This window comes from Tyto alba, unplaced genomic scaffold (assembly GCF_018691265.1).
Source record: "Tyto alba isolate M040663 unplaced genomic scaffold, T.alba_DEE_v4.0 Super-Scaffold_28, whole genome shotgun sequence".
NCBI classification, from domain to species: domain Eukaryota; kingdom Metazoa; phylum Chordata; class Aves; order Strigiformes; family Tytonidae; genus Tyto; species Tyto alba.
The window spans coordinates 8,520,207-8,538,502 of record NW_024881302.1 but is presented as its reverse complement, the minus strand read 5'-3'; the positions used below and the strand labels follow the sequence as shown (position 1 = coordinate 8,538,502).

Genomic DNA, 18,296 nt, shown 5'->3' with positions numbered 1-18,296 from the left:
GAAAGAAGCAGTAAGATTGAAAGCAGTAAAGCAAATTTTGAAAAATTGCTCAGAATTTTGGTAGAGGCTGGTTGAAAAGACCATCTAGAAGAAGATACGGTATTTGGAACAGGGGAGGATGCTAATGAAAAGTGATAATGCTCATCTCCTGTGGGGAACAGGAGGACATGGTAAAATTCATTTTAGCCATGTGGGCATTAAAAAAGAGACAGTAGTCTACCATAAACCCAAAATAAAGGTTTGATACCTTTTTATAGTGTTTTATACACTTGACAGCTAAGGTGCTTTATACCTCCCTCTTAAGGATCTTGTCTGAATTTAGTCTTTTAAGACATGCTAGTAACGCATTCTGTGAATAATAAAACATGGTGTTGGTATCCAAGTTCATCGTGTAGTGATTTACTTTTGCTTGGCTAACTTTCTCAAATGCATCCAGTACACTGGATTAAACATTCTAGGGAGTTCAGGAGTCTTGGTTGACTTGGAAGAATATGTACTGTAATTGTGATGACGTGTTCCTGAGTGTTTATTAGGGAGAATTTACATTTGTTCAGTAGATAGTCTACAGTGAGTGGACTTCTCATTTCAGTGAAGTTGGTGGTGAGGGTGAGGAAATTGGTTGGAAATCAGGTGGGATGGTTTGGGAAAAATGTCTTTCAAATAATAATTTTAATTAGTAATATCTGGTAATGTTTACCTTTTTGGTAGTAAAGCTACCTTTTATTATTTGGTTTCAGTTAGAAGTTCAAAGGAATCTTTCAAATTTTATCTAAGCCTGTATTGTTTGTGTGTGTGTGTTACAGTAATTTAGCTAATGACTTCACAAAATGCTTGTATTTGTGGTTTAGGTAATTTTCAGTCTACTTAGTAAGGTCACTGAACATCTAGAGGAAGTAAACAAATCAGCTGTTACCCTCCCCTTTTTTCTTGATGCCTACAAATGGGAAAATATATGGGAGTTATGTGGAAGACTTGATTTAAATGAATACAAGTTGTTCTATTGAGAGCCCTTGTCAGAGATTTCTGTTTTCTTCCAAATTTTGACTAAAAGGTGGTGAGTAGCCTCACATCGTGGTTGATCTGTGTTTGAACAATACACAGTATCTACAGATGGAGTATTCATGTTCTCTGAGGAGGTTAGAATGCCATCACTATTGTGGAAGCTAGAAACAGTGTTACTTGTTTGAAAACCTTCCTTTTTTGGTTAACTTTTTATTGTTATATAGGTAATATTCCTAACTGTACAGAAAATAGGTGATCTCCTGAAAGTATGTTAATGCCCTTTAAAGCAGTATTTTGATTAGGTCAATGTACTCTTTACATGTAATAAAAATAAGTAAATATTCCGTAAGTGTTCTGTGGAGCATGATGAAAAGCTGTAGCATTTTCTGGAAATATTTTAATTACTTTTTGTAGTTTTTTTAATATTTAACAGATAGGTGGACAAGTCTGTATGCCCTTTAACTAGTGATCAACTTCTGATTATTTTTGAGGATTCATTTATACTGTATTCTGTTGCCAGACATTCCGACTTATGGGATGTTCCCATAAAATCCTGTCAGTCAAGTCACCTGATATTGTTAAACTTGAACACTGATGCAATATCTATATATATTTTAATAAGATATGATCTAACTATGCTCCCAGTCCCCATGGCAGTACCCGTTTAAAAAGAAACAACAAAAGCAAACCCTCAAGATGTGTGCTGTGGTCTCCTAGGGAACTACTCATTTTTATTCTCAATTTAAGATGAAAACAGGGATGTAAATAAGTCTTTGCTGGGGGAATTAAACCTAAGATTTTTATAAAATGACATTTGAGGCTTTTGGTCCTGCGTGAGTAATAATAACCTGACTTAATCATAGAAAATGTGTTGTAGAATGTTTATATATAACATTTTGGAAAATTATTTGGAAGTATATTGCAAAATGGTTAGGGATCATGTCTAAAATTCTTGAAGTGGAGACAAACTGCCTAATGAATCACAAGAAATAGAAATTGGGGTGGAGCTGATTAGATCTATGCACTTGTGAAAGCAACATGTATATTTGGCAGACTGTCATGAATACATTTATTGAAAGAGACAGTACTGCCTTATAGTCATATATTTTAAATTTACGCACAGGTTAAGTGAGGATTTTTCCTATCTGCCTTCTCTCTTAGGGCAGGTGTGTTAGCTGATGGGAGATGTCTTTAAAAAGATCAGATTTCTAATATCCATATTTAGGTATCTGTAGAAATTTGTTGACTTAAACAGAATCCTGGGGCTTGGCACTGTCACTGTTCATCACTGGATGCTGACATGTTTGCTGTGGCCTCTTAGCTTGAATCAAATAAATCCAGAATTGTGCACGCAAGTGGTAGAGCATAGGTGTATTTTGACAGTATGTCCTTTCATTCAGTTTTCTCTTATTTTTGATCATATTCACAGAGTTAAATGGTCAAACTCCATCTTTTAAATAAATGCAGATGAATATTATGCTTTGAAGGAACTTATTAAAATGCTAAACATATTTATGTAATACTACAAACATATTTGTTTCTAGGAGAAGTAGCCACAGCTGAAGTTTCCTCATCTTTTATGATTCTGTCTATATGTACTCTAGTAGTACTGGTAATACTGCTTGCAAACTGTGTCTCCTGCTGTAAAGACCCTGAGATAGATTTCAAGGTAAGAATCAGAAATTACAAATGTGGTATTCTTAGCTGCTTTCTGATATCCAGAATACTTGATGATTTGTGCTAATACTTTGCAGTTATTGACACTTCAGTGTCACTGTACATTCTCTCATTTGAAATAGCCAGCAACTGTATTTCTACATGCTGTGAAGTCTTGCTGCAATCATTTATTTTAAGTACTTGGTCCATGCTGCAGTAACGATCTCTAAGGTCTTTTCAAAATCATTACTAGCTATCAGGATCAGTAGTAAAAGTGTATACCGCTAACACAATTTTGTGGTAAATAACCTTTTTGTTGTTTTTCTGTGTATTCTTTTAATTTGTTTTTCTTAGTCTGCTGACAGGGTTTGAGACACTCCTGATGAATAAGAATACTGAAGATACAAATCCACTGTAGCAGAACTCTCAAGGGGAAATTGTTATCATGAGAGAACAGTTACTTTTGGAACATTGGTTGTCAATGTTCCTAAAATTGAGTTTTGCTCTAATTTCTAAATAGAGAATATTTGGCTTCGGCAGTTCATGGCAATTCATTCAAATCTAGGGATAGCATTTAAACTAAAAGAAAAAAAGACAAAACAAAACCCAAAACCACCCCCCCCGCCCCTCATCAAAAAAAACCACCTAACACCAAAACCCACAAAAAAACCAAACTTAACCCCCCCCTTCTTGTTAAAAGCAGTACTTGTTACTTTGATTTCTATCATTAATTAATTAAAAATAAGGAATAGAAAACTAAAAATCTGTTGCTGTCCTTGGAAAAAGTTTAAGCCTCCTTAACATTCCTCATTCAAACTAAAAGAAATGTATTAGTGCTAATGTTAAGAGAAAGATCAGCTTGTTTACTAATACTTTTTTTGGTAGGAATTTGAAGATAACTTTGATGATGAAATAGATTTTACACCTCCAGCAGAAGACACTCCATCTGTTCAGTCTCCAGCAGAAGTGTTTACTCTTTCAGTTCCCAATATTGCATTGCCGACTCCCTCCCAGTTTCCGTCTCGTACAGGTAAAATACTGGCTTTTAATGAAAAAACAAAAGTAGGCAATTTCAGTGACAGAAACAGAGTGTAGCTGATTATGTTTGATTTTACTGTAACAAATTAGTTGTTGCAAACTTATATAAACTGAGTAAATATATTTTGTAGGGTATAGGATAAGATGTGGAATACTACTTCAAAAATGCTAATTTATGTTAGGGTGCCCTGTAAGGTAGCTTAAGAGAATGAAAATCACTTAAACATCTTTACTTTCATTATGGCTCTATATACATAAAGGGTTTGAAGTCCTCTAGGATGTTAGTGAGTTCTGCTCTTTAGTGTTTTTTTTCATGGCTAAGTTGTTGGGTTTTAGCCATTAGCCTTAAATTGAAGTGAATCTCTTGACAGCAGTGCTACTGTTTCAGCTGCATCACTTTCTTAATGCCACTGTAAACTTTTCATGCTGTGGATGTGAAATTGGTAAGACAGAGTATTATATTTCTTTTCCCTGTGTGAAAGGTTTTTTAGAATGCGTTCTTCAAAATACAATTTTTGTAGAGGGAAACTTAAGCATCTTAAATATTGCAAGCATAGTTTAGCGTAAAGTAGTTGTCATATTATACTACTTCTGATATAATTTTTCCATAGCTGGCTTGTGTTGCTTAATCATTAGATGTTCAGGTGCTAGTAAAATTTCTGTACCTACAAATTTCAAGAGACTGTCACTGTGTCTTTAATACAAAAGAAATGTTACTTTTCAGTGTTTCAATGAGTGAGGTAAAATTATCTGAGTAAAAATTATTTTATGTCAGCTCTTCTACATTGCCATAATTGCTTAAAGTATATTTTCTGTTGCTAAAAGTTATTTTGCCAGGAGTAAGGCGATGTACTTGAGTTAAGGTACACTGATAAAAATGTAGTTGTACTGATACAGCCTTCTCCATGCTTAGGAGCACATTGACAGTATATTATACAGCTATAGCTGTTTCAGTGAAATAACACAGGTGTAAATGTGGCTTATGGAAATAAAAATGTGGGCTAGAATTCTCAGTCAGACTAGTAATGATGGAACATTTCTGTGTACATCTATTAGCGTTCCTAACCAATTAGGCAGCAGAGGGTTAAAGACTGCTGAACATCTTCTATAGTATAGAGTCTGCCATTGTTACTGTCCATCTGCCAAGATCTGGGTCTTGTTTTCTATCCTTTCCCTCGCTGGGCTCTTTAGGTGAAGTATTTTTAGTTGGAAAATGTCCTCCTTCCAGATGGTAGCTATAAGTAGGGCAGTTAGACTGAAGAATAAAGCAGTCAAACCCTTTCTCTTAAAATGGTAACTCTATATAACTATAAATGTTAAGATGTACAAGCAGTGTTGTCTTGGGTTTTCTACTTTTATTTACATAAGAAACTTTTGTAAGTAGTTTATTTCCTCTACCCAGCTACAGAGTATGATACAATTTTATATTGGAATTAGAACCCCACCTTTTTGCTTTCTTACTAAACGTGTTAAAAAATTAAAACTTTACATTTCATAAGGAGAATCACTCTTTTCATAGAGGATGTATTTTAGTAGTGTTTAGAAGCAGGAGCTGAGAAAAGTTTCACTTGAGTGCTATCTTCATAACACTGTCTTCATACTTCATGTATGTTTAACTAGGTTTTGTTGCTTGATCTGCATGCGTGTACATAATTGGGAATAAATATTGTAGGCACTTGCATTACTGCCTCAACAGTTCATAAATTTGGCCATCTTAGTGGTTTGATACGTGTTACATTTGTTTCACTGTGTGTGACAGATGGATCAAAGTCTCAAGTTGCACGTCAGAGTCTCAACTACATCCAGGAAATTGGAAATGGCTGGTTTGGAAAGGTGAGAAATTATCTTTTGATATTGTACTGTTGTTTGAGTCTTAAACTGACTAAGATACTGTATTTCCTTTAAAATGATACTGATAAAAAACCAACCAAACAAACAAAAACAACCCCCAACAAAACAGAACAAAAACCACAAAAAGAACAACAAAAAAAACCCAGAACCAAAAAAATGTAATAGCATAAGAAAAACTGAACTTGAAATTAGATGTTTCCTTGCATGCGCTTTTTAGATGTAAGCACAGCACTAATCTGTGCTTCTTTAATTGACATGTAGTTTCTTACCAGAGTTACTTCTTAAGTAGATATTTGACCTGTGAATTTGAACTAATACATTCCTGTTATTACCAATTCTTCCTAGGAAAAAATCTTAAGTAAATGAGTGGTCTTCACTAGAAAACATCTTTTCTGAAAGTTGATGTGTATATTAGTTGTTAAGATTTACTAAGTATGAGTGTTTAAATATCAAAGCTCTGCATGCATTGGCAAAAAAGCCAGAAAAATCTTTCTTGCAACATGTTTTTAGCTCTTGTCTTTCTTTTCAGGGAAACTCCAATTTTTTTTTTCCCTCTGATTAAATACAAAATTATTATCTTCTTTTAGGTTCTGCTTGGAGAGATCTACACAGGCACTAGTGTAGCAAGAGTAATAGTGAAGGAGTTGAAGGCAAGTGCAGGTCCCAAGGAGCAAGAACAGTTTTTAAGAAATGGAGAACCATATTAGTAAGTGATGTTTCACAGCTTGGTTATCTTATACACTTCATACTATTGCATATGAATTATGAACATTTCTTTTGTTCAGTCTTGTCCCTATTTGTTCTCCCTTATAACTGAAATGTTTATCTTTTTAAAGTGAAATATAGTCAATCCAAAGTGAGCAAAAGTTGAGTTTGCTTAGAAATAAAAGTAAGCTCTTTGCTTAAGTGTGTTTGGTAGTTATTGTTAATGACTGCAAATCACACTTGGTTTGGTTTATCAAATTTTCTTCTACTGCAGTTTGGAACAAACTCCTGATGTTGCGAACTAACCTTATGCCTAATTACTTGCCTCTGAGAACTGAGCTTTGACTCCTGTACTCAGCTTTTCTGTTAGAAGCAGGGCAACTGGCAACACTTTGTCTGTTATCAAATACACATTAATTTCTTTAAAGTTCCCTTTTTCAAAAAATTTAAATGCAGCATAGTGATAAAAACTAGTTTTGTTCAGGTAGCTTGCAAAGCAGTTTATGCACAAAAAAACCCCAAACCAGAATGACACTAACTTCAGCCCAGTAGTACTCTACAAATGAGAAATCACTGATAGGACTGGAAATGCTGATAAAACAAGATGATTTGGTGTTCTCTTCCTCTTGGGTTATGCTTGAAGAATACTCACTTCTAGAGATTTTGTCTTTGTAAACTAGAAAGGAATTTGGTATATTAGAGGGAGCGTAATTTTTCTCCCATGTTTCGGGAATAGTGAGAATTCTCTGAAAAGCTAAATGCCACAAGTTGATGGTTTTTGTAGGTGACTGGAAGAGAGAAGCATATTGTAGTTCACTAGACATACCTCATAATGTGGTTTACTTTGTCTGAATATGCTATGAATGGTCAGAGAGCTTTCTATTCTTAATGCTTTCTAATGTCTTAGTTGTCTTTTCATTTAGGCTTAAGTTGTTGGCACTTGCCAGAAGAAGAAATCTCATGCCTTCTGCTGCATTGGCATAAGTGTTTTCGAAGCAATTTAGAAAAAGTAACTGATCTGGCTGGGAACTAACCTGGCTAAAAAAAGGTTTAGCTTTTAGCCAGATTGATTCCTTGGTGTAGTTCACAAACCAGTTGCATGCACTTATTTTTGGTATAAGGGGTGGTGGGAGGATGGGTGTGACTTTTTTGTGGCAGTGCTGGCTTTTGTGGCTTTGAGGTCCTCTGAGTTTCATCTGCTCTCAATGATATGCTGCAGCAGTACAAAGGAGATATGAAGGTGCAAAGGGAATCAGTGGCTTTGGATACTTGCACCTTCTGTTCCTGATGCACCCTGTCCGCCAAGTTGAAACTTCTGGTAGGGATTTCAGTGTGTTGCATTATACTGCAAATAATGTATATTGTGATCTTTCTGACTTTAACTGTATTTTTTCACTCCAGCATTCTTCAGCATCCAAATGTTCTCCAGTGTATTGGGCAATGTGTGGAAGCCATTCCTTACCTCCTAGTTTTTGAGTTCTGTGACTTGGTAAGTGCACTTACACAAAAGGCTGCAGTTATTTTCCATTGGTGTAAATCGTATGTAGTGTACTTCCTGACCTTCATTCATGAAATGATTCTTTTTCTTTCTGGGAAGTTTTCTGAATAACTAGAATTTCAGAAGGCAGACTTATTTTGTTTAGAGATAGATCACAAGTATAATTTTTTGTTTATATTGTTTTGAATTCATCATGTAAATTCTAGGTGCTTGTGGGACATTCTGAAGAGGAAAACAGCTGTTCTTTCTTTGATAACTGAATTACTAGTCTCTTTCAGTCTGTCTACATCATGTAATAGGGAGCTTGGAGGGGAAAGGAGGTCATAGATGGGAGCTCTTTATCACAGTCCAGTATCAGAGGCACATGTTCACATCACATGCTAAATTCTATTTGCTGTCTTTGCAACCGTAGTGTGTTTTTATTACCATTTATGTGAAAATGTTAACTGAGGAAAAATGAGGAAAGAATTTCCTCCCTTCTACTTGCCCAGCACTGCCACCTCCAGACTGCCCAAATTTTTTACCCATGCTGTGTAGCTTTGGGCTAAAATGTAATGGTGGGCTCACTTGCAGAATCAGTAATGTGTATTCTAATAGCTAGAATTTTCAGTATCATCCTACTGTCTTCCTGATCCTTTCTGTTACAGTATTCTTCTTTTCCCTGATTTCTTCCCTTCTTTTCTTTCCCTTCCACAACTTCCCGCTCCACCAGCACCGCCCCCCCCTTGCAACTGCCTTACTGTGGTTCCTGAACACCAAAAGAAATGCTAAGAGCACAGTGAAGGGTGTTGTCACTGCTTTCTGCTCTGCTGTTAGTGCCCCAAAGGACACTGAAGATGGGAAGGATAGTTGTACAAAACCCTTGCTCAGCCACTACATTCCTTGGGCTTGTGTTGGAATTTACAGGAATGTTGTGAGAAAGGGGGTGGTGTGAACTGTGCCCGGTGTACACGGAATCTTCAGACTAAAATTTGAGTATGGTGAGGGATCCATGGTCTGGAAAGACTTGAATTGCTTTGTTGTATCACAACACATTATTAAAAAACAAACAGACCCAGAACTCCAGGTGTCTATCTAAACATTGGCTCAATTGCTGCTTTTAAAGTTTGTGGTCTAGATATCATTTAAATCTGAGTTCCCTGCAAAATATCAAGCCAAAATGAACTCAGAAGTGCACATATGTTACTAAGAAATAAGTCTTTCAGAAGTAAGATAGTTTGCATTTACAGAATTCAGCAAGATCCTTTTTTTACTAGCTTTACTACAGAATTTTCCTTTAAACTCAGATGCACAAATATGGTTCTAATTGCATCAGTTGACTCAAGCAATTTAAATAAGAATTAACAAGAACTTCTGAGTTTCCTTAAGAAACATTAGTTAATATATGACCTTAAATAACTATATTTTTTCATTACTGCTCTTTTGCTAAATTTATTAAATCTGATAAATTAATGAGGCAAAAGTGCTGATAAAATAATTCTTTCCCAAATGAAAGAATCGCCTGAACTTTTAAAGTGACTGATCAAAGTGCAGTGTTTCATTTTTGTTAAGAATTAAGAAGTAGGTGCATAAGGTTAACCAGATAGTTTTTATAGTTTTTCAGTATGTAGAAATAGAATACTTACTGATTTTTAAACCTGCTACTCAAATTGGAGGTTCTTTAAAAGAACCTTTGAAAGAGAATTGCATTTTATAGAGTCTTAACAGATATATATCCAAATCAGATTTAATTGCTGCCATTTTTTTAAATAGTTATGCTATTTAATCCAACTTTGAATTTGAAGATGGAGTAACTTTTAAAGATTGCCCTACTTTTAAGTATACAGGAAAAAAATAATATCCTTGTTTGATGCCTGATGATTAATGCCAGAAATTGTCATGATCCTGCAGAGTAATCTGGAAAGGATTTTACTTAAGGGGATAAAATAGATTTTCAGTTTAAGTGGGGGCAGTAAGATTGACAGCCAAAGTGGTAGTTTTATAAATTTGAATGTAGTTAGGTAATTTCTTTGGAATGAAAAATAAATGTCTGTGCTGATTTCTATTCCAAGTGAACTAAAACTTTGTTTTTGGAAAATTATAGTGAGTTAAATGTGACTTTCATACTGACAGTCTGGCTCACTTAATGAGTTGTTACTTGGTAGAGCTGAGTATCATCTAGACATCAGAGTATTTTATTCACTGTGCACACAAATCTACAGGGGCTAGGCAGACAAAACGGTGTTCGCTTGAGTAGTTTCATGCAGAGATTGAGACCAGTGCAGTAAGTTAGCTCAGTATTGCTGTATGTCACTAATTCTTGTTGTAGTCCCAGGGCCTAGTGTGGGAGGTAGCAATATTGGAGTGAGGGGAGAGGAGAGACATGAAGGGAGAAATGGGAAGGAAGCCAGACGGCACCATTTGGAATAGAAGGTATGGCTAGATAGCTTTTTTTAGTAGACAGGTTTTTAGTGGAGTGTCAGTAGGCTGATATTCTAGAAGCTGCTTTTTATCACTGTGGCTGGGATAGCAGGTACTTGGATTTTTCAGGCTTTTAGTAAGTGATCTTGAAAGCTGGTAGCTTCTTGTACTTTTTTTTTTTTTTTTTTTCCTCCTGAAATTGGGTAAATCGAGAGGTGTTTCTAAAACATGCAAGAGTCTGAATCTTCAGCAGAAAGACGGTAAGGGCAGATGCAGTTGAAGTGATTGACTAAAGGTTCTAGTGTCTGTGGTGACTATATATTGTTCAAATGGGAAGGATGAGGAGCACATTCCTGTTTTGCTAGCAGTAGTATAATGCTATGCTAAAGCTCTTGACCTTGTATTACTGGAGTTGTACGTATATATACAGCAAAGAATAAACTTGGTTTAATCCCTTGTGTTTAGGTGACTAAGAATTTGATGGTTAAGAAAAAAGGTGGCAAATACGTCAACTGTTGAATTGAAAATTTAAATGTCTTCAGATAACAAGTTATTTTGATGCTCTTTCAGCAATGTAGACCTCCTTTTGCAAGTTTGGTGGTGAAAAATGTAGCTATTCTACTGACCATTAAAGTCCAGAAGGTTGTTTTCTTTGCATTCCTTCAAATTCGTAGCCTATCACAGCATGTGCCCCTTTCTGCAACTTCTCTTAACAGTATTTGTAGCCTTTTTAGGGCCAGTCGACCTTGTATAGCTACTCAGGCAGCCCTGTTGGATTATCAGTTCCCAGGTTCCTTGGCACTGAAAAGTCTTGATCAGAGGCACTGGAAAATAGCACAGAGATACCAGAGCTAACTGTCATGGTAGCAATGCTGAATGTCATGCAGGCTAACTTGTTTTCTTGGCTGTATAAACTACTAATACATTGCTGTTACTTGAGATTCCTTGGTTGTATATACAGTAACTTTATTTGGTAACATTTAGCCTATTTTATAATGTAATCTAAGTTGCTGTATGTCCCTTGCTTTGCAAAGCTGGGCAAAAAGCAAGAGAGGTCAGTTGCACATAAGCAATTTAAGCTTTTAAATCCTAATTTTCCTTTTCTGTGTTAAAATTGTTTCAAAAATGGTAAATACAAAAAGAAATGCTTAATAGGTTCTTACACCTCCCACCGCTCCTTATTAGTTTGTCTAGTGTGTTGGTGCAGTCTTCTATGAATAGTTAACTGTTCACTGTTAAACATTGTAGAATGATGCCAGGTTAAAAATATAGTGGTAGCTGGCTTATTAACTTTAATATATTACCCAGCCATGTGTGGCCAGCATTTTGTCAGCACAGCAAACCCTCTAATGGATTGACATAATTTATAAGTAAAGGAAAGTTATTCAAATGTGGAGGTAGCATGTATATTGTGAGGCTGATTTGCCTATCAAATTCTTACAGAAATTCTTCAAGCCTTGCGATTCCCTGAGCAGATGAGATCAGCAAGATGCAGTATTTGCTTGCAATGCCCTGTAGCTTGCTTTAGGGATGTTGCTGTTAGCAGAAAGTGCTTGCCTGCAGTGGCTGGTTTGTTCTTTTGCTTGGGCTTTTTTCTAATTACTGCCCCTTGAAAACATTATCTTCACATCAAAAAAGTATCTTTGCAATGAAAATGTCTTAAACAGAGAGTTCCAACAAATCTGTTTAATAATCATAGTCAGTATCGATAGGAGGCAAACAGTAGATATCAGTGGTGCGGGGTTTAAAAAAAAAAAAAGGGGGGGTTGGGGTTTGACAGTTCAGGACAACTTCAGAAATCATGTCTGTTGGGTTCAAAGACTCTTTGTGCTCTCAGAACTGTCTAATATTTCTTAAACTTACATATGCCTAAACAACTTTCTTGTATAGGTACTGTATACCATATTCCAGTTTCAGGCATTTTAATGCTAGTGACTGAAGGTACTTGCACTGTGAATCAGTGTTGGAGCGGGGAGGGGGGGGGGTGGGGGGTGGGGGCAGGGTAGTATTGTTAGTTGCTTAAGAACTTCAGAAGGGGCAGTTATGTGGTATTGTGTGACTTGGCAGGTAGCTTTAAAACTTGGTAGAAAGGTCAGCAGACATAATTTGGTAATCTCTTTACACTTTTAAAACCCTGTCATCAATACCTACTGGTTTAAAAACTCATGTCAGCTCTTTGTTTGGGTGTTCATATGAACCAAATGCAGAATTTGCACAAACAAGAAAACTGCCAAAGAGTACTGCATGTAAATATGCCTCTGGCTTCTGGCTGTTACAGAGAAAAAAAAGTATTAAGATTTACAAAGATGGCTGAACTGGTCCTGACTAGAATTGAGAAGGGTGGGAGGAAAAGTGAAATTTAGTTCTTCACAGAGTCCCAGGAGAGGAGGAGGGAGGAGGCAGAATTGCAGAGGAAGTAGGAAAGAAAGTGGAGCCTTTCTCAAGCATGATTATTGAGCTTTTTGTATTTAGGCATCTGCGCAGTGGATTTTGCAGAACTGTATTTATTTGGATATGTATAACCTTTGATATTTACTAAGTTAAAAAGTCCAATAAAGGGCCATTTTGTGGCTCATGAAATAGTGTGGGCATCATATTAACGTATTGCTACTGTCTGCTTGTAGGCAGGGAAGCACCATTGGCTATTTCAGGCTAGCAAGGAGCTCAGGAGATCTCCACTGGAATTGCTTGCTCAAAGCACTGTCAACATGAGATCAGACCAGATATCTCAGGGCTTTGTCCAGTTGGATCTTGAAAACATCCAAGGATGGAAACTGCAGTCTCTCTGGGCAACCTGTGCTTTTGTTCCAGTGTCCTCATGTGGAAAACAGCCCTCCCTTATACTCAGTCTGACTTTTTTGTATTTCCACTTGTGTCTCTTGTGTCTCATCCTCCCTCCATGCTCCATAGTGAAGTACCTGGCTCAGGCTTTTAATTTCATACATACTGGACAGCTGCTATCAGGTGCTCGCAAGGTCTTCCTTTTTCCCAGCTGAATGAGTCCAGTTCCCTCAGCCTTTCCTCATGATGAAATGCTCTGACCCCCTGACTGTCTTGGTAGTCCTCTACTGAACTTGTTCCCGTTTGTTGTCTGTCTTGTTTTGGGGCAGCCAATACTGGACACAGGATCTAAATGTGGGCTAACAAGTGCTGAGTAGAAGGGAGTAATCCCTTCCCTTGGTCTACTGGCTAATGGTCCTGATTATGCAGCCCAGAAGGCTGCTTGCAGTCTTTGTTTCAGGGCACACATGTGGGTGATGTTTAGCTTGCTGTCTGCCAAGATCCCCAGGCCCCTTCCTGCAGAGCTGCTTCTCAGCTGGTCAGTCCTCAGTCTGTATTGCTGCAAGGGGTTTTTCCTTCCCAGGTGCAAGACTTGCATTTATCCTTCTGGAGTTTCATTGGGTTCTTGCTAGATTGTACTTCCAGACTGTCCAGGTCCCTCTGGATGTCAGTCTAGCACTTAAGTGTATTAATTGTTTCCCCCCAGTTTGGCATAAGCACTGTTCCTTTAAAGCAACACCAAAAAAACCCTGGTTTACATTTTATCTTAACCTTGATTGTAGCCTTAATTAGAATAGAATAGGAAAATGGAACCAGTATGTTTCAAGGTGCTGGATTTAATAAAAGTTGTATTTCATTCAAAAATGTGTGCCTACATGAATTATTTAGTAAATAAGGGATGACACACAGCATTGCTGTTACTAATTCATTTAAATATTAAAAAGTAATTCCTTGGAGCGTTTCAGACATCCTAGGAACTTAATCCACCTTGGGACAAACCCTAAGTAAGCAGTTGCTGTTTTAATGAATGACAATTTTGGAAAGCATGACTTCAGGCACTTGCTGCCACCTAGAGTCAGTTAAGCTCAGTATTTTGTACTTATATTGGTTAGGCTGCACAATTGGCAATCTGTATGTGTTATGGACACTGTTTCATAGTTTTTGGAACTCTGCTTTAGTAAATCTGCTCTGGCAAGGTACAACAGGGTGTGTGTGTGTGTTTTGTATATAAAGTTTATACATATGTACATGAACCAGTATATTATTAAAGCTGTAATTCTAAGTCAGAAGACTCTTCTGGGAAACTTTTCTTTTAAATGTAACTGCAGGATGCAAATATGTACATATTACCTAATTAGTAGCTAAAAACAGGATGAAGAGAATGTAATGAAGGCTTCTACAACATTAAACAGAAGTTACGCGTGCTTTCTCACAGGTTGGTTTAGCTACTTGCAGCATAAGTAGTATGTATAAAGCAGATGAAGATACAATAGCTGTTTCTGTGTACTGTAGAATCTATTAATGTTTTTAAAAATTAAGATGAAGTTATATATAGGAGTAGTGTCTGCTTTTAAGTAGATTGTCTGTCCCATTACTTCTTATTAGTTATAACACAGCTTTGTGACTGTCCAGCCAGTCACCTCGGCTATCACTGCGCTGAGATTTTAATGCAGCACACAGACATCTACTACTTGAACTAATAGATTTGTAAATTGTCATCCTCAGTTAACCATGTTAAAGGAGGAATGAGATGCTTCAGTTATAGCTCCTTAATGTACATGAGCACCAGAGGAACAGGAAGTTTAGTGCTCTTGAGTCTTTTCTGAGCATCAGAGAGCTTTTTAGCCTGTTCAGACTGCCTTCTTGTCTGGTCAGTCTCAAGACTTCCCTTCACTCTTCTTCCAGTCCCAAGGTTTAGCCAGAAAATAGACATGGACAGTTACAGCCCAGAATGTTACACAAGTGAAACACGTTGTGATGTTGTATAGTCTCAATACAAAAATGCCCTCTGAAATAGTTTGCTAAACTTACATAAAGTCTGTATTTTAAATAACAAAAATATAGGGGTGCTAGGTTAAAACTCCAACTGTGAAAGTAGGACCAATAATGGCACAAGAAACTTGTTCTCTTCCCTTGCTTGGATTCACTTGCTGTAGTCTTCCTTGTCCTGAATGTTGGACAACTCTCAGTTATTTTCCCTCTATTTCCAAGCTGTTATTTTTTTAGTAATGTACAGAGTACTTCTGTGGGCTCATTAATTATGTGTCTGTTGCTCAGCTTTGCCTAGGTTCAGTAAAACTGCTGCCATCATCTGAATTCTTTGACTAGAGTGGGTTGTATTACCATGCATTTTATATATAAAGCTCTAGTGAGCTAGCAATGTCTGAAACCCTTTTTTCTGGTCTCTCCCTCCTATTTCCTTGCACATTCCAGACAGCTTTGCTGATTTGGAGCGCTTGAAAACTCATCTTATTTGAAAACAGAAGGTCATCAAACTTTTTTAATGGAAAGTATTATTGTATGACAGTTAAGTTTTATGCGGCAGTCTGATCTAGGATGATTTGATTAAATGTTAATCTATATGATTTGAATAAAATCCCTGAAAAGGACAATACCATATGCCTTAGCTTCTGTAAGAATCCTTACAGAGACTGGAAACTCGAGGAGATTTTTAAATAAGCACAAACGTGGTTAATAAGTTATGTGGTTAGTTGGTTCTTCATTAAATATTTTTGATTCAACCAACATACAAGGCTGATAAGTACTTTTAACTTCTTTTACAGGGTGACCTGAAAACTTATATCTGCAATGAGCAAGAACACATTAAAGGAGATTCACAAATAATGCTGCTACAGAGAATGGCATGCGAAATTGCTGCTGGGCTTGCTGTAATGCATAAACATAATTTTGTGCATAGGTATGCTCTGAGATAAATTGCTTTTAGTTATGATGCACTCTAAAATTCATGTAGATATTTTCATTAAAACCTGTGTCTATTGAAGATTGTGTTTTAACAAACTTCTGTCTAAGTCATATTCTAAGTCATGAAGGTGTGATGCTTATGAAGATGCTAATTCAACCAATGGTGTGGTATTACAGCTCCCACCTGTCTGAAAGCTGATCACTTACATTTTAGGTTAGCAGCTCACAGAACACAACCTAATGCTAAACCAAACCAGAAGATGTAGTTGTTTGATTAATTCTTGGCCAAGTTAAATTTGTTTTGTTTATTGTGGTGGGAGAGATGTTAGAATTTAGTTAGAATGCATCTTACCTGCTGTGTATTTTTAATAGATTACAGCAATTTAGAACTTCTGTTTAGTAATCTGTTACTTTTGTTACTAATGATGGAAAAAATAAAAGCTGATTTTCTAATGCAATAAGGGAGAAGCTGACTTTAGATGAAAAATTTGACTGAGGCAGGTATTCTCTGACTGAACTATTGTTTGTGTAATCTTCTGATCTTCAGTAATGGAGATAGATTGAAAAGAAATCATAATGGGAGAACGATTTTGTTTTAATTGCGGGGAAAAAATCGCTGGATGTCTTCAAGTTAATGCAGTCAATACTGAAAGAATTGCAGTAGTTGTAAAAGGGGAAAAAAAAAAAATCATTAAACTAATTGCTCAGAAATACACCAAAAGTAATTTTTTTATCTTTAAATGAAAAAATTGTAAGGAACTGGAAGACATCAACCTTAAACTTGTAATGACTAAAATACTAAAGAGTACTTGGTCCCCAAACATGGCTTACCAGATGAAACCTAGTTTACTTTATTTTGATTTTATGTTGGGTCAATCTCTTCTTTGCTGTAGAAACAGTACTTGCATCATCCCTTTCAGTAAGTTGGGAAATTGTGCTAGAGTTTATCAATGTGCATCTTGCTACTTAGAGAAAGCAGAGACCTTGTGTTCTGGGAGAAGCTGAACTATCAAACTGAAGTCTCGAAAGGTGCAGGTGCAAAACCCTGAGAAAACCCCAAAGACTGAACTTAGCTGGTGGCTGATGGGCCGGGCTATTCTTTTAACCTATTTAACAATTTCAAATGACTTGAAGGTAGTACCAAGTGTACCTGTCAAACTGAGTGATCACTGTTTCTTGTATTGCAGCAGCATGGCTTTGTAGGTACTCAATTTAACAGTACATTTTCAGTGAAATAGTTAATTTTTGGATCTGCAGGATTCTCACTGTAAATGTTTACTTCTAGCAACACTATCCTGATGCTGTCAGAGTAAGTGGTAAAGCTCCAGCATCAGTGATTTTGTTGTTAGTGGTAAATTCAAGCAGCCAAAATTTTATTTTCTCTTCCAGGATATTTATTTCAATTGTATAAACCAAGCTGGGAAGCTCTGGGGGCATACTTGAGGGTTATGAATGTGTTTGACCTGTGTAGTTCAGTGACTCTGGAAAAGAAAACAGTTTCTTCTTTCTTTGAAGTAGGGAAACTGTGTGACTTTCAGACCGCTTGTACTTCAGACATTTTTTTTTTTTTTCTTAAGCCTCACAGAAGCAATGGTAGAGTTGTTCAGTGCGCTTAATTGCCTGGTACCCTTCTGTGAAACTGAGAAGCGAAATATTTGAGCAATTAGTCTGCTGAGCTCTGCTGTCACAGCTACAGTTCCGTAGTAAGCATGTAGCTTCATTAGACTTGCATAAATTTCCGAGTTTGCATGATGGGTTTTCTAAAACAGCTTCTTGGTATTATTACAGCAGCACTGCTGGATTATAAGTACTTGTGGGCTGGTTTATGGTGGAAACTGGAAATAACCTTTGTGTGTATTTGAGAGCTTTTTTGAGTTATTAAAGGGCTTTTATGAAATACATTACTTTTTCTGATGGTCTTTTTCAAAGACTGTCGTTCTAGTTCATGTGTAACGTGTGGGTTTGTTACTTAGAGGAACTTAACTGTAGGTATAACATGTCACTAGTTGCTTAGTATCATATTGTGAATTACAAAGTATTTAAACCAGATCTGAATTGTTGATAGATTTTGCTTATGACAATTAAAATGCAAGACATGCAGTGATAGGCGTTAGGTAAAGAGGGACTTACATCACTTAAGCATGTCAACAGTCTAAGTATTCTACATGATAGGATTATTAGTAGAATGAAATAATTGCATATAAATTCTGTGTGTAGTTTGAATACTTAAAACTGTACTACTCTAGAGGAGTGACTGACTACATTTTGAGCTTTTTATAAGGGACAGCATGATAGTCTAGGGTTTTTTTTGCATAAAAATCTTTAAATGCTATTGCCTTATTACTATGCTTAGCTTTCTTTTGGATTCCAGAACACAGATTCTGCTCGATTGTGTGGGTCTAAATTGATTCTCTTTTGAAAATGTGGGAGGGCCTAAGGGCAA

The 18,296-nt window shown here is 36.5% G+C and overlaps 1 protein-coding gene across 2 annotated transcripts in view; it reads left to right on the top strand.

The window, feature by feature from the left end:
* LMTK2 (lemur tyrosine kinase 2) overlaps nt 1-18,296 on the top strand; it is a 106,156-nt gene that overhangs the window by 74,073 nt on the left and 13,787 nt on the right. For both annotated transcript variants that reach the window (XM_032983664.2, XM_042798862.1), the window contains 6 exons: nt 2,547-2,671; nt 3,544-3,688; nt 5,456-5,529; nt 6,135-6,253; nt 7,654-7,741; nt 15,715-15,848. In XM_032983664.2, coding sequence (XP_032839555.2) covers nt 2,582-2,671; nt 3,544-3,688; nt 5,456-5,529; nt 6,135-6,253; nt 7,654-7,741; nt 15,715-15,848 — 650 coding nt within the window. In that variant the 5' untranslated portion in view covers nt 2,547-2,581. The remainder of the gene's footprint in view (nt 1-2,546; nt 2,672-3,543; nt 3,689-5,455; nt 5,530-6,134; nt 6,254-7,653; nt 7,742-15,714; nt 15,849-18,296) is intronic.